At 49.9% G+C, this 12,908-nt stretch overlaps 1 protein-coding gene across 3 annotated transcripts in view; it reads left to right on the forward strand.

Annotated features, from left to right (window-relative positions):
- The first annotated feature begins 332 nt into the window (after positions 1-332).
- The window catches only part of CCDC63 (coiled-coil domain containing 63), a 35,936-nt gene continuing 23,360 nt past the window's right edge, over positions 333-12,908 (forward strand). For 2 of the 3 annotated variants that reach the window (XM_042962575.1, XM_042962576.1), the window contains exons 1-6: positions 333-463; positions 1,421-1,527; positions 2,029-2,199; positions 4,389-4,481; positions 4,876-5,045; positions 7,899-8,088. In XM_042962575.1, coding sequence (XP_042818509.1) covers positions 4,473-4,481; positions 4,876-5,045; positions 7,899-8,088 — 369 coding nt within the window. In that variant the 5' untranslated portion in view covers positions 333-463; positions 1,421-1,527; positions 2,029-2,199; positions 4,389-4,472. The remainder of the gene's footprint in view (positions 464-1,420; positions 1,528-2,028; positions 2,200-4,388; positions 4,482-4,875; positions 5,046-7,898; positions 8,089-12,908) is intronic. The other variant, XM_042962574.1, reaches the window with a different exon arrangement.

The raw sequence follows: 12,908 nt of genomic DNA on the forward strand, positions 1-12,908 counted from the left end.
GGCTTTCTTGTTTTGCAGAGCAGGAGGGAGTGGATCCCTCTTAGTGCGTGTGGAGACTGTACCCCGCGAGGCTGCTGTAAGTGTGCGGGAGAGGGAGACGAGCAGGAACCGGAGTTGCCAGCCACGAGGGCGGAGGGCCTTAGGCCGGTGTGAGCGCCGGTTACTCAGTATGGTGGGGGTGCGGCTAGTCTGGGAAGGGGTCGCTGAGAGGTGTGTCACGTCCCCAACCCCCACCTTCCCTCCATTCCCTTTGGTCCTCTCCCCAGGGCCCTGTGCTTTCCCAGCGCCTTCCAGGGGAGAACGCCCGTCTGTGCGGGTCACAAAGGCGCGGGTTCTAGGGGTCCGAGAACTCCCAGACGCGGGTCTGGGGGGTGGGTGCAGCGGGGCCGCACACACTCTCGGTGCCTTTGGACCCCGCAGCGGCTCCAGCGGCGGGACACGCAGCTGGGGCCATCGGCCCCTGGTAAGTTTCACCGCTCTGGCCACGCTTGCTGCTCCACAGCTCCCCCTGCTGGGCAAAAGCAAAGACGTGGTGGCTGCCCCCGCCCCTTCCTACCACCTGCCCTAATCTGGAAAATGTCAATTAAATACAAATAAATTACAATGTGTAAAATAACGTCAAGAAATCCAACAAACTTCCATTTCCCCCTATAAAGATCTCAATTAAAAAAATTTTTTTGTGTGTTTCTGCACCCCTGCTTGGCAAGCATATGTTTAACTTACTACCGAGTTAGGCAGCCTTCACTCAGTTTTCACAGACTGGGGCCCAGCTTCTGTCTCAGACCCGATGTTTTATAACCCATGTAGTCACGGTCTGGCTTTTCCTTTAATAGCAGGTTGTTAAAATTCAACAGCAAAGGAGGAGCCCGCCTCCCTTACCCCAGCGAATTACATATTAGTTGGTAAAGATGATCTCGGCCCGGGGGGGAGACTTCATTCATTCAAACACTATTTGCTAAGAGCTTCTCATGTGCCCGAGACTATAGATATTGTAGTGGATGAAATGAGGCCCAGAGAACCAGACAGCATGTGCCTGGTGATCCCTGACCTGGGCCTCTGGACTTCTCAGCATTTTCCATTGCATACTACTGTCCTCAGAAGGGGGCAAGCTGCAGATTCCTCTCAGGAACTGCCATCTCGAACCCCTGCTAGCTCCAGGCAGTTTCAGGGACTGTGGGAATTGGAGGGAGGAGTTAGGCACTAGGGAGAAGTGGAGTCTGCAGTCAGGAGAGTAAGGACATTACCCACATTCACATTTTAAAACACTGATTGCTAACCAGGACCGAAGGTAGGTTGAGTCTGCCTGAGAGCTTCAAGTTTGAGACCCTTGAATAAGAGGGTGGTGGGTCAGGGGCCAGCATGCCTGGTGGTGGGGCTTCTGAAGGCCCGGCTGTGAGAACGGGGGTAAATCTCTCCGCAGGGGACGGATAGTCCCAGCCCAGTGGGCACAGAGAGTAAGAGGCCTGTGTTGGTGTCTGGAAGCTGGAAAGAGCCCAGGGGAGACCGACTGTGTGTGTCAGCCAACAGGTAGGAAGCTGATGGTACCTCCAGCTCCTGGGGGAAAACACAACGCAACCAAATACCCTCAAGGGCAGGATAACCTGATACTTGACAATCCTGATTCACAAGCAAGGGACATTCATCAAATGCCTGTTATGTGCTAGGCACGGCACTAAGAGCTTTATACACATTAGTTTATGCTAAGAGGTGGGTGTGGGCATCCCCATTCTACAGATGAGGAGACTGAGGCTCAGAGAGGTGGAATCACACTGTCAGTGAATGTCAGGTTTACTTGAGTCATGCTTTTAGAAAGGTACATCGCAGATCCTCGTAGATCCAAAAGAACCCTTGAACATAGAAGAGCTCTTGGATAATATGAAATTAGAGCTACATAAAACTCCAGAGTAGAAAGAGGTCCCAAAGTGAGTATCCTTTGGCTAAACGTCATCAGTCAGGTAAATCCTGCTACAGCTTTTACCCCAGCTTGAGCTCTCTTACACACTGGTCTTATTCCATCCTTCTTTTAAGGAACATCCTGGCTTTTCCAGACTTCCTTGCCAGTCACTTCCCACTGGATGCTGCGCCCTGGACTGGATGACACAGCAACTCTGAATACTCTTTTTATCCACTTGCCTCTCGGCCTTTGCTCAGGCAGTTCTCTCTACCCAGAATTCTTTCCTCAGTTTTCTTCTCTGCTTGGTGAGCTCCTATTCATCCTTCAAAACCCAAATTAAAACTCACCTCCTTTGTGGAGTCTTTTGCACTGTTTTACCCTGGACAGAATTCATAGCGCCTTGAAGGCTGACTTGCCACTGGATTCCCTAAATGTGTAGCACACGGTAGGGGCTTAGTCCGTGTGCTAAATGGATCTAAGCACTTCAGGCATGAGAACACATTTTGGTTACAAGTGATTGAAAACTCCTCTCAGATTGTTTTAGGAGAATATGTTAGTTCATGTAATTGGACCTGACCCAGAGGTATCTTCAGGCTTGCCTAATTCCTGGGGTTTGGATGATGTCTCCAAGTTTCAATCTCTCACCATTTTGTCTTCTCCACGTTAGCTTTATTCTCAGGCTCCCTGCAGGGGCAAGAAGGCTGCCAGCCCCTCCTACCTCATTTACATAGGATCCAAAGCAGCAGGAAACCAAGTTGCTCTCTTCCTGAATGTTCGATCTTAAACCCCACTATTCACACTGCTGGGACCAGCCAAGGTCGTTCCCATCCCTGAAATGATCACTCAGGCCAGGAAGGGTGGGATTACGCAGATTGACCAGGGATCCGGCACTCTGATTGGCCCTTCCAGAGTCATATGGCCCAATCTGATGGGGTGGGGTGGGGTCAGCCCCAGGGAGCAAAAACTGACCAGGAGTGAAGGAATGGGCAGCTTCCCCAAGCAAACCACGGTATTGTTACCAGGAGACAGAGGAATGCCACACACTCCTCAAGCCCTCATAAACAGTTATTACACTGGACCTTCACGTATGAAACAATCCATAGCATATCATATCATACCAGCCCGTTTACTGAGCACTTATTATGTGCCAGGCTCACTGCTAGGTGCCTTACTGCTTACCAACCCAAGGCTAATAAGTGGATGAGGAGGAATTTTTGTTGAGATTTGATGATTGGGACAACCTATCACTGGACTTTAAACCACTGGACTGGAGGACCCCTCAACGGGTGGCAAAGCCAGAAGTTTCTGCTTTAGGAATCCAGCCCTTGAAGTCTGGGAGTTGGGGTGCAGATGATCTCACAGTCCTCCAGGGCTTGTGGGGTTAACATTGTCGTCCCCTCCTCTGAATACATGGGCCAGATGAGGTTGAAGTTATGACTTGATAAAAATGCCTCTTGTACTACTGGCTGCTGCTTTTTAAAATTTTTTTAAATAATTTTAAAAAATGTTTATTTATTTATTTTGAGAGAGAGAGAGAGAGAGAGAGAGAACCAGTGGGGGAGGAGCAGAGAGAGAGGGAGAGAATCCCAAGCAGACTCTGCACTGTCAGCACAGAGCCTGATGTGGGGCTAAATCTCACGAACCATGAGATCAAGACCTGAGCCAAAATCAAGAGTCAAATCAAGGCGTGCCTGGGTGCCTCAGTCATAAGCGGCTGACTTCAACTCAGGTCATGATCCCACAGTTTGTGGGTTCAAGCCCCACACTGGGCTCTGTGCTGACAGCTCAGAGCCTGGAGCCTACTTCAGATTCTGTCTCCCTCTCTCTCTGCCCCTCCCCTGCTCGCCCGCTGTGCCTCTCTCTCTCAAAAGTAAACAAACATTAAAAAAAAAAAAGAGTCAAATCTAGAGTTAGATGCTTAACTAAGCCACCTAGGCACACCCCAATGGCTCCTGCTTTAAAAGGCAGGTGTGTGTGTGTGTGTGTGTGTGTGTTCTGTCCTTAACTAAAGCTGAAGTTGGGCTAATTGCATTTTAACCCCATCAGAGGACACATTGCCCTGATGCCATTTGCCCCCTCTTCTTTGGGAACACAGGGAGCAGGAGGGTAACCGGCTCGCCAGAACCGTCTGCCTGGCTCCTAATAATAAATTGTGAGAGGAACAGGTTTCAGGCAAACACTGCGTATTAAAAAAAAAGAAGAAGAAGAAGAAGGAGAAGGAGAAGGAGAAGGAGAAGGAGAAGGAGAAGGAGAAGGAGAAGGAGAAGGAGAAGGAGAAGAAGAAGAAGAAGAAGAAGAAGAAGAAGAAGAAGAAGAAGAAGAAGAAGGCGGCTCTTCTCACACCCGGGCAGCCATCTGCCGTGTCCTCCACACGTGCCAAGTGGTGGGAGGAGGAAGGGACTGCAGCGGGTGGGGAAGGGAGGAGGTGCCCGCCGGGTCCTTAATCGCCAGCAGGGAGGCTCACACATTCTCTTCCTCTTGCCACTGTGGACAGGGCACTGCAGAGACAGAGAAAGGAGCGCTCGCTGGCTTTGACCTTCCTGGTATCTGAGCATAGGGAGCCCACAATTCCTTCAAGATGCCGATGGTAGGTATTAGCTCCTGTGTATGGAGCGCTTGCTGTGGGTCAGGCCCTGTGCTCGCCACTATACATATATTAGCTCATCTAATCCTAACCACAAATCTATATGCACCCATTTTATAGATGAGAGACTGGAGGCTCAGAGACGTTAAGTGATTCACCCAAGGTCACACAGCAAGGCCGCCTCTTCAGTATGCAATAATGAGGCCCAGCCTCCTCTCTACCCTGGCAACCCAGAGTGGGTTTTCCCTGTAACAGATAAGCAGTTGACATCACCGAAGGCCAGTCTCCCACCTCTAGCCCTGCCCCCAGACACCCTCTGCCCTCTGCCCTTGGGCTGAAATGTAGGCTTCTCTGGTCACCCAACCCGTTGGTCAATGCCTCTCCCCATCTCACGCAGTCAAAGAAGCACAGGAGAAAACGCTCCGAAGTTCTCAAGGAACCTTCAGAGAAGGTCAAAGAACAGCCGGCTGAGGCTGAGCTTCGGAAGCTGAAGCAGCAATTCAGGAAGATGGTGGAAAGTCGCAAGTCCTTCAACTTCTGCTCCCAGCAGAAGATCTCGAACCAGCAGTAAGTGATGGTCAGAGCTTTGTACTGAGCGAGCTTGGAGAAAATTTTGGATTTGGTTTCATGGGATTTACTTTCTCATGTGGCCTCTGGGCAGGAAGCCGATTCTGAGCCCAATCTGGGTACTTAGGTGGGACAGCTTCAGTAGGAGGGAGAATTTATTCTCAGAATTAGGGTGTCACAGGGACTCCAAGGGGGGCAGGACAACCATGCCTCAGGGAAGGACCCAAATGAAAAACTATTTCTGGTTCCTGTTTCTTTGTGCACGTGGGTTTCGTTCTTCCCTATCTGGATCTCAGCCCTGGCCGGTGGGAGGTGGCTGCCCCAACTCCTGAGCTACCAAGGACCACACAGACTGTAGTGAATCCCAAAGTCCCAGGAAAGAGGGAATCTGATTGGCTTAGTTTGGGTCAGGTGTCTACTTCTGGTCCAATCAGCTGTGCCCGGGGGAGGGACAGGACCATAGGGCACAAAATGGCTATTGTCACTCCCATGGTTCTAGCAATGGAGGTGGGGGAGTTCCCCGAGGAGAGGAAATCATCAGGCTGTGTCTATCCCAAAATATATTTCCTGCTTGTGCATCCTTAATGGAGTCTGCAAGATCAAATATTTGAAATTGGATTGTCCTAGAAATTATGATGTTGATAGCTTCTTTAGACAATAGAAAGGTGTTCCCTGGGGTTGAATAAGCAAATATCCTTAGATTCCCTTCAAGGGAATGTAATTCCTTAGCTACATCCTTAACATTTATACAGGCAGAAACTGCCCATTATTAGAAAGAAAATCTTACTGTTAGATGACGTGTGAAGTTCAGAGGGTAGGGGAAAAGGGGCTCTTTCCATTTCCTATGGATTCAACTCACACAGAGCTACCGCTAGTCCGTTTGGGATCTTCCTGTGAATTAGAAAAAGACGCCCTTTCTCAAGACACTTTGCTGCCATCTCTTGGAAACACTGTCATCACATAGGGATGTTGTTAGAACAAGATGAAGCATCTCCCAAGAAAGGGTACTAAGTCAAGAAATCAATGATTGTTTTTCAAGCAGATGGTTCTCTCTTGGGCTGTGCAGTCCACAACCTGCACATCTGTGCTTGGCAGCCCTGATTCACAGCTTACCGCTGGTGGGCATCAGGAAATGCCTCCTTCCTGGTGGGTCTCTGACAGTTTTTCTGGAATCTTACCCTTCACACTACCACCTTCATCCCGCTTTTCACTGTGACGGACCTAAAGGGGCAGGAGTGGAAAAGTGGAGATCTTAGATTCTTCAAGTGAAACACCTATAAATAGGGGCCAGAACTGAGATGAGCTGAGTGAGGTGCCCAGGGTGCAATATTTAAGGAAGTGCTTTTTCCAGTGCTTCTCCTACACCTATACCACCTTAAGAGTGAAAGCCTCCTTAAATTTAGGGACGCCTCACTCCCGGCCCCAGTCCTGCTGATAAGACAGACAAACCCTCCTTTTGCTTTTGCTGAGCCCTCTGAATTCCTAACTCTGGTGGACTCTGTTCAGTTTTTCTCTCCACCTTAACAAAGACCCCCTGCCAAGAGGGGCTTAAGATGGGGAGAAAGGTCCCAGCTACCAGGTTTAGAAGACAAGCTGCTCTCGAATTAGGGGTGCATTCCCACAGGTGGCTATTTACATTTATAATTGGCGGAATACCATTTCAAGTTCAGTTCTTCCTTTGCCCTCCACAGCCTACGTGGCTGGTGGATTCTATGGGACAGTGCAGATAGAGAACAGTTCCATTATTACAGAAATTCTATTGGAGTGTTGCTTTAAAACAGGGCTCAGCGAGCCATGACCCCTGGGCCAAGTCTGGCCGGCTGCCTGTTTTTGTAAATAAGGTTTTATTGGAGCATGGCCACGCCTATTTGTTTATGCGTCTCCTATGGTTACTTTGTTGAATCGTTGCAATAGAGACCATCTGGGCCTGCGGATCCTAAAATATTTACTTTTTGGCCCTTTAAAGAAAAATGTTTGCAGACACCCCCCCCCCCCAGAACATTTTGCTGTTCTAGAACAATGCTTCCAAAACTTTAATGTGCATGAGTCACTTGAGGATCTTGTTACAGAGCAGATTCTGATTCAATAGGTCCTGAGTTAGGGCCTGAGCCTCTGCATTTCTCCAAGCTTCCAAAGGCTATGCAGGCAGCAGGTCTGCAGACCGCACTGTGCAGCAGGTGTCGGTGCCTCGACTTTGCCAGAAACAGCCTCTGTGCCGTTTCCAGTCATTGGGTTGTTGAGTAGTCGCGCGAGCCTTTTCTTTTCAAAATCCCTGTTTGCCCACACACCTACCCCTCTCTTCTCCAGAGGGGAAGGGGAAAGCGAGCGAGCGAGCGAGCGAGAGAGAGAGAGAGAGAGAGAGGAGACTCACGTCAGTCATTTAATAAATCATTAGCATCCCGCGTAGAGACAGTGGGGGAGGTTGGAGGTTACTGAGCATCTCTGTGTTGAGGCGAAATTGAAAATGCCTGGCTGATGGGCTTGCCTCTCGTGACCAGAGATCATTGGCTGCAAAGTCTGGAAAGAAAGTCGGCAAGATCAGACAGATGCCCATGAGCTGCTGGCAAAAGAGGACCTGGTCCTAGAACTTAGGTGTTGACAGGCACAGCTGCGAATTGTTCCCTAGCAAGCACAGGCCCGCTAGAGAGGGGCGGAGCCACGGAAGGTGCGGTGAACTGGGCGGCGGGCGGTCGGAGTTCTAGCCCTGGACCCCAGACCCTGACAAGCCCCTGCCACTTGCAGGGGCGGGAAGTACCTCTCCGAGGCTCCTGCAGCGCTAAGGAGCCTGGGGCACCCGGGCGAGGTCAACTCGGGGCGGGGTTCAGAGTCAACCACGTGCTGCTCTCCCAACAGCAAGGAGATCAAGACCCTGCAGAGGGAGCAGGAGGAGATCACTCTGCTTCTGGGTCTCATCAAGTCCTCGAAGAACTTGGAACTGAATGGGAGAAACTACACGGAGCTGTGTTTCCTGCTGCAGACCAAGGAGGACTACGAGGCCCTGATTAAATCACAGAAGGTGCTGTTGGCAGAGCTGGATGAGAAGGTGTGGTCTTTCTCGTAGGGGGTTAACCAGAGCGAGGAGCAAGGGCGGGGGTGGGGGGCGCGGGAATACCCACCATGCCTTAGGCCATATCCGACCCCCCCCCCCCATAGTCTAAAGGTGACTGTGGTCACTCCACCACCTTGGGACCCCTACTCTCCCAGTGCTACCAGACCATTCCTCCGCTGTGCTCCCCAGCGCCTCCCCACTACCCTTAGAGTCAGTTCTCAACCACGCGCTGTGTTGGTCAGGAGAGGTTAGGTTACACCGCAATAACACCCCTCCCCCCACAACTCAGTGTTTTCAGCAATAAAGGTTTCTTCTTCGTTCCTGCTGTGTCTATCATGGATTGGCCAGGGCTCTTCTATCTTCTCATCCTGGGACCAGGCCGATGGGGTATCCACCGTCTTGAATATTGTCAGGTGTTGTGGCAGAGAAAAAAAGTTCTGGAAAGTCTCACACTGGCAATTGAAAGCTGCAGCCTGGAAGCAGTACATTGCTTCTGCTTATGACCCATAGGCTCAAAATAGTCAAATCCATATATACCCCAAATGCCCATCCCCGAATAGTCAACTCTACCCATCCACAAAAGGGTCGAAGAAGTGTATGTATCCAGAAGGCAAAGAGCTAGAGACATTTGTTGGACAATGTTAATGGTCATATCTCTTCCTATGGCTTGAGAGGCCCTGTGATCTAGGCCCTGCCTACCCCTCTGTTCTCATCCCACGTCATTCCTTCCTTCACTCATCTCACCCAGCTGCAGAAGACTTCCCCCTTCCAAATATGTGAAAACTGGTCTGACCTCAGGGCCTTTGCACGCGTTCCCCTGATCCCCGCTGTCTGTCTTTTATGTCTCAGCTCAAATGTGACTTTTAAAGGGAGGCCTGTATAAGAAATTTATCGTCAAATTGGTTTCCATACAACACCCAGTGCTCATCCCAAAAGGTGCCCTAAAGGGAGGCCTTTTCTATGTCCTCTCTCCTATTTAAAGCATATCCCCCTTGCATTAATTAGGTTTCTGGCCAAAAACAAATAGTATGCTCAGTAAGGTACTTTGAGAAGAGTTTTATGAGGCACTGTTTACAAGGGCGTGAGCACAGAGTAGGGACATTGAAGCACTGTAGGGTTAGCCACAGTGGGCAGGGGGCACACCCCGGAACCTGAACACAGGGAGCATGCCAGGGGGAACAAATACCCCAACCTCTCTCTTCTCACCCATGGACCCCCAGTGCAAGGAGGCCATTGTGGACTCCTTCCAGGTCAGCTTCCTGGGGCACAGAGCAGGGTGGGTGGCACAGAGTGGAGAGTGAACCTCAGCAGTCAAACAGAAGATCCCAGAACACCCCCTCGGCCCCTTTCACGACATCCCATGGCCCCCCCTCGATAGCACTTCTCATAGTGGTAATTATGGCTTAACACAGGTGTCATCTGTCCCTATAACGTGTCACCTGCAGGAGGGCAAGGACCATGTCTGTTTTGTTCCCCTCGGTACATCCCACGCGTGTGCCGGTGCCTGGCACATAGTAGGCCCTCAATAAATATTTACTGACTGAAAGAATCTGGAAATCTCATTACATCTTTCCTCTGCTTGCAAATCCTTCAGTAATTTCCTGTTGTTCTTGAGATAAGGGCCAGACTCCCCCGTGTGGTCTGCTGGCTCGGCTGCCCTGTGTCCCTCCTGCCCCTTCCACCTTCCCTCCTGCTCCCCCCTCCGTGTTCCATCCACACTGGCCACCTCCATAAACCTACAGTGCTGTCTCTCCCGTGCAGGCCTTTGCACATGCCCTTCCCTCTGCCCGGATTGCCCTTCCATCTTCTGTGCTTGGGGAGCTCCTATTCATCCTTTAGGCCTCAGCCCAAATGCTACTTCTGCCGGATACTTGTCCTTTCATTTCCCTGCCAGATGCTCCCACTGGACATGTCCAAAATGCCTTACATCTCCCTTTTCCTAGGACTAGTTATGCTTCATAGCTTGTTTCTAGTCCTAGATTATAGGTTTGTGTTGAGGCCAGGGGCCATGATACCGTCTTGGTCACCAGCATCCCCCTGTTGTCTGGCACAGAGAGGGCGTCTAAGAATCATTGAGGAATGAATGAATGAATGAATTTGTGGATGAGAAAGGAGGCAATAGCAGTGAAGAAAGAGGAAAAGTGAAGAAAAGATGGGGACATGGGTCCTCAGAAATAGTAGGAAAAGGCAGCCTGCTTTGGAATCCGCAAAAGAGGGGCGCCTGGGTGGCGCAGTCGGTTAAGCGTCCGACTTCAGCCAGGTCACGATCTCGCGGTCCGTGAGTTCGAGCCCCGCGTCAGGCTCTGGGCTGATGGCTGGGAGCCTGGAGCCTGTTTCCGATTCTGTGTCTCCCTCTCTCTCTGCCCCTCCCCCGTTCATGCTCTGTCTCTCTCTGTCCCAAAAATAAATAAAAAACGTTGGAATCCGCAAAAGAACATGGGGCTCACCGCCCTGTACAAAAGCCCTTTTTGCCCAGCTCCATCCCAGGGAGGGCAGGTCCCAGAACCCCTGCTGCTATGCCCAGAGCTTCCTCCTTGCAAGAGGTCACTGGAGGCAGGGACCTCACCAGGCCCTGCCTGGCCTCAAAAAGCAAATAAATAAGCCTATGCCTTCGTGCTGGAGAGAGCACCTTGCGTAGGCAACGCATTCCTCTGGCGGTGCAGCCTTGGATGTGTCTCTCGTTGGGCAGAGGCCTAATTACTCTCAGCGTCACAAAAGCAACGTCCGACAAAGAGATGCCAAAGGGAACAGGAGGCTGAGTTTAATGACAAGAGTCACTGGGCAGAGTGCTGACACCACAGCATCCTTTGATAAGGAGCTAGAACCTGAGGTCCCCCGGTGAACTCAGGCAGGGGCGGGCATCCCTTGGGCGCAGGCCACGCTTTGCTCCGGAGATGCTGCCCTCCCATATACTACAATGAGTCGTTTGTTTCACTTCGTAGGTGAGTTAGTGGGGCTCTGTGTTGAGGGAGCTGCCTGTGCACAGCATAAGAGAGAAGAAAGTAGACGGGGGTCTGACTTGAACCAAAGCCTGGCTACTGTGATTGAATCATAAACAGCGTTCACGTGCCTTACGAGTTTGTGGGCAACCTGGCGGTTCCCTTGATGCCTCATCATCTGAGCTGCCATCTTGCTTGATGTACCAGTGGGAATGTGTTGGGCTATGGAAGTTTGTTTTTCTCACATAATACGATGTCTGTCTGGAAGAAGATTGTCCCAGAGACGGGTTAGTAGCTCTACAATGATGGGTTGGTCTTTTTCTCTCCGATCCTCTTGGTTGGCCCTCGCCTCACGGTCACAAGATGGCTGCCAAAGCTTAGCTAGTATAGCTTCTCACAGAATCACATTCAAAGATATGAAGAAAGGATAGGGGGACTTGTTCTTACATGATATTCTCACTTATGAGGGAGAGAATATTTCACAGAAACTCTCCAGCTGATTTTCCCTCATTGGCCAGGGCATATACCTACTTCTAGGCCAATCACTGGCAAAGGGAAATGAAATTTCTATAATTGGTTGGGGGCTAGACCAGGGGGCAGTAAACTGTGGTGTGAGAGCCCAACCTGGTCTGTTTATGGCCCTCCAGAAAAGAATGATTTTTGCAAAGAAGACAGACTATCTCTTCCTATGACTGTTTTAGGAAATGAGGAAACTTTCTCCAGAGGCTTCCCTAGCAATCAGCCTGCCTAATTCGTAGGCCCTAACTGGTTTAGTCCTGTCCAACCTTGAATGAATAAATCATAGGCAGAGGGGACAGCATTACCATGGTTGGCTTGGATCAGCCTTCTGGGGTGAGATGGGTTTTGGGGGCCAACAACCCACCGCATCCATTACAGTTCTGGCTGTTCATACCTCTTCCAGCTGCCTGGCTCTGGAACATTCTTCTGTCCTTTGCTTGGTATCTCTCACTGCCTGAAACCATCTTTCATGGGCATACTGTGGTTCCTTCAAGATTAAATGTGGGTGTAGACCAAATTGGTGGTCTTCAGGACAGATTAAGTCTGATGACATGAGGGCTTTGGCCCAGTCAGTGTTTAAAATTTATTTTAATTAGTTAACTTGTTAAAATTGAGAGATTTCATGTAAAAAATTTGGGTATCTGACTTTTCTTCAAAAAAAGAAAAAAGACGGAAAGATTGGGTAACATTGACCCTGAATTTCCGTGGGACAGCTGCAACTAAATAGTGTTGTGGTGACACCACAGCTGTTTACCCAACTCTCTATTTCTTCCTCTCTAACAGATTCCTAAAGAGCTATGTTTCTCATCTTCCCTTGCAGCTAAAGGTGGGCAATGAAATTTGAGGGGAAGTCTGTTGGGGGGTGTCTAGCAAGTTTTGCTTCCTAGATGTAGGTCCTAGCCATTTATCCATGTTGCTTCTTCTACCTTCCTGCCTGGAATATGACTGTGAAAGCTGGTGCAGTGGCAGCCATTTTTTGACCATCAGGGAAAGGCCAGGTGAATTACAGAGATCTTGTGTTTAGTTCCTTGAGTTACTGAACTTAACCTGGCACGTTTATGGAGAGGAAGATAAACCATAATTTGTTTGAGCCATTGTTTAGTTGCATTTTCTATAATTTGTAGTTGCATGATACGAGCGGCTGCCTCTTAAGGCAGGGAGTATGTGTTCCAGTTTTCTATATTCTCCACCGTCCTGTACGGTCTTATAGTGAGCCCACTTTACTCTTTTATGCCACCTGCTTGGGCATAGTTTGCAACCTCTAGTATAGATTTTTCTCTCAATGTTCCATGGTCATGACTGAGACTGCGCTGTATAGACTTCCCGAAGATTTGGCAATAACCAAAGGAAACCACC

The sequence above is a fragment of the Panthera tigris genome, chromosome D3, assembly GCF_018350195.1.
Source record: "Panthera tigris isolate Pti1 chromosome D3, P.tigris_Pti1_mat1.1, whole genome shotgun sequence".
NCBI lineage: Eukaryota > Metazoa > Chordata > Mammalia > Carnivora > Felidae > Panthera > Panthera tigris.